We start from the raw sequence: 2601 nt of genomic DNA on the forward strand, positions 1-2601 counted from the left end.
GGGGGATGTTTGGCTCTCATTGTTTTACTATGGTAGCCATGTTTTTTTTATTGTATTTTTTTGGGCCAAAATTCTGCTGCTAAGAAATTCCGGAGTCAATGCCAGCTCTTCAGTAAAAAATGGCATCAGCAGTTAAAACTGGCCCAACTGTGCCAGCTACTTGGTGTTCTTTGTTTTATGAAGTGCACTACCGTCATGAAATTATAGATAATTCATTTAGACTTAAAGGGTTTTATCCTTTTGCGTACATCATTTCACTTTCTGTTTTTTTTTTATATATGAAGTCATTTTGATATCCAGTGCCTCTTTGTTCAGGCAGAATCACCAAGTTTTGTGTCTCATGTCACGACCTTTTCAGGATTGCCATGTAGCACCGGAATTGCCATGTTTTAGCCTTTTACAGCTCAGACTGAGATTTCAACAAATTCTATGAATCCCAGTGTTTTTATCAATATTTACTGAGTATTGTATTCTGAATGGTTTTATAGATGTTCAGTGTCAAAAAAAAAAAAAAAAGAAGCTAAATCGTGTTGCAGTAAGACTACTACTTCAGCAAGGTTGTTGTTTGTCTTTGGGCACTGTCGTTGGTTGCTTAGCAACATGTGTAGAGGACTTAGTTGTTTTTAGGAGCCCCTTCTTGTTAACAATCTTATCAGTAATGGGACATTCAGTAAAGGCTGCCTTATGTTCTCTGTGTGTTGTAGATTCATAGGTCACGGTGAATGTTTAAGCCTTTGGCGACCACCAACTTTCTGAGCTGAGATGGGAAATCATTTTATTGTGAAATTGATTACTAATTTATAAGTAAAGTGTTTTCTAACTGACCTTCACTTTGCCTCTTCCTTTCTTTACCTTTTATGTAAAAAGAAGAGAAATGATCAGTAATGTTAACTGTTCAGTTGTGCGTTTGACTTAATAAGGTACACGTTTTTTTTTTGATGATGCATTTAATCAGATAACAGGTCAAAGAGAAAGTAAGCATTGAATATAATTCAGTATCTTAATGAAATGAACAGAAAGTTGATTAAAGCAGGTCAAAAGAGCATCCAGTTAGGCCTTGTTCTGCTTTTCAGGCTCTTCCTCCTTCTTTTTCTCAGACTCTGTAAAAGAAGGTAGAAAAAAATGGTTGTAATGTTTTCTTGGGATCGTGATTTTGCTTTCCTACATCTTTTAATTTTTGTTACAAGTCAGAAAAAAAAAATACATTCAGATGCACACTGACCCTTGAGCTTAATGGGACCCAAAACCAGAGTTTGGCTGTGGTGTTCTGACTCCAGCTCTCTGGCCACACGTCTGCTGCAGCCGCGGCGGCAGCGGGAATTGCCGTCTGAGGCGGGGCATATCACAACCTTGCACTGAAGGTACACTGAATCTGTGGCGCGCAGGAACTGGAAGGCTCTAAAGGTGAAACGGGCCCGGTATGAGGTGCCAGTGCTGATGGGCTGGTAGGTGTTGTCAACACGACATCTGAGGGTGAAACGGAGACGATGCCCTCTTAGACACAGGTCACACAAATCAGTTTAGGTAAGTTACAGAAGGAACTATAATCATCTTACCCGTCACGAACCAAATAGTAAGCCCTGGTGTGGAAATCGAAAGGAGTTGGGGAAGCCACGCAGGTGTCGAGAAACAGGACGAGAGAACTGTCAGGCCTCCTCATGTTCACTTGCACATACAAGTTCTGGTTGAGTGTTACCTCATATGGGACCTCAGTAACCTGAGTGCAAAAGGGAAACATCGGCATCGTGTTTTCCATCAGAAATCATGTTTCCTCACCTCTTCACCATGCCTGCATACCTCATAGTAGAAGCTGCTGGATGTGTAGAAAGCCATGCTGGTGTTGTATCTGCCAGAACCAGAGATGCTGCTGATATTCTTAGGGTGAACAACGAACAAAGTCTGGGAAACGGAGTCTGGCTGCATCAGACAGTTGACCTTCATCTTGAGATGAGACTGACGTGTAATCTCTCCATGTGTGGAGGGGAAGCCTCGAAGGGTGTTTGTGTATACAACTTTGCCGTTCACAAACTGTTGAGTAAAACATATCGCAAAAATAAGAACGAGTGTAGTTCTCAAACACTGCAGTCATCTTTAGGATAACTGTGAGAATATACCACCTATTGTTCATGTTTTTTGTTTTTTTTTCTAGAAGGTAATTAGTTGTCTTGCCTTTCTGACGTTCCCACAAGTGTTAAGAGGGAAACTGAAGACCACCTGGTAGCTGGAAACCTGCGGTCTGCAGTATGGATCATCCAGGTACAAATTGTGGCCATCGTAGCCCAGAGAGTTCAGGTATGATCTATCGATCACAATGTTCATGTTGTCTGAGGAGCAGTCCACTCGACCTGACAGGAGACGGAGTTGACTTAAATGTTTGTAACAACAGTGAAGGCCCCTCGAAGGTGAACCTAGCTGACTTTAATGTTGGTATAATTATTCACATCCCTTTTCAAATGAACTACAGGTGCTGGTCATAAAATTAGAATATCATGAAAAAGTAGATTGATTTCAGTAATTCCATTTAAAAAGTGAAACTTGTATATTATATTCATACATTACATACAAACTCATATATTTCAAATGTTTATTTCGTTTAATTTT

General features: G+C 40.3%; 1 protein-coding gene across 3 annotated transcripts in view; it reads right to left on the reverse strand.

Moving 5' to 3' along the window:
- Positions 1 to 634: 634 nt before the first annotated feature.
- cuzd1.2 (CUB and zona pellucida-like domains 1, tandem duplicate 2) overlaps positions 635 to 2601 on the reverse strand; it is a 10018-nt gene continuing 8051 nt past the window's right edge. For all 3 annotated transcript variants that reach the window (XM_017427622.3, XM_017427614.3, XM_017427608.3), the window contains 5 exons: positions 2170 to 2345; positions 1798 to 2028; positions 1557 to 1717; positions 1223 to 1467; positions 635 to 1100 (listed from right to left, as the gene is read on the reverse strand). In XM_017427622.3, the coding sequence (XP_017283111.1) occupies positions 1051 to 1100; positions 1223 to 1467; positions 1557 to 1717; positions 1798 to 2028; positions 2170 to 2345 (863 nt within the window). In that variant the 3' untranslated portion in view covers positions 635 to 1050. The remainder of the gene's footprint in view (positions 1101 to 1222; positions 1468 to 1556; positions 1718 to 1797; positions 2029 to 2169; positions 2346 to 2601) is intronic.

Source organism: Kryptolebias marmoratus, linkage group LG22 (assembly GCF_001649575.2).
Source record: "Kryptolebias marmoratus isolate JLee-2015 linkage group LG22, ASM164957v2, whole genome shotgun sequence".
NCBI classification, from domain to species: Eukaryota; Metazoa; Chordata; class Actinopteri; order Cyprinodontiformes; family Rivulidae; genus Kryptolebias; species Kryptolebias marmoratus.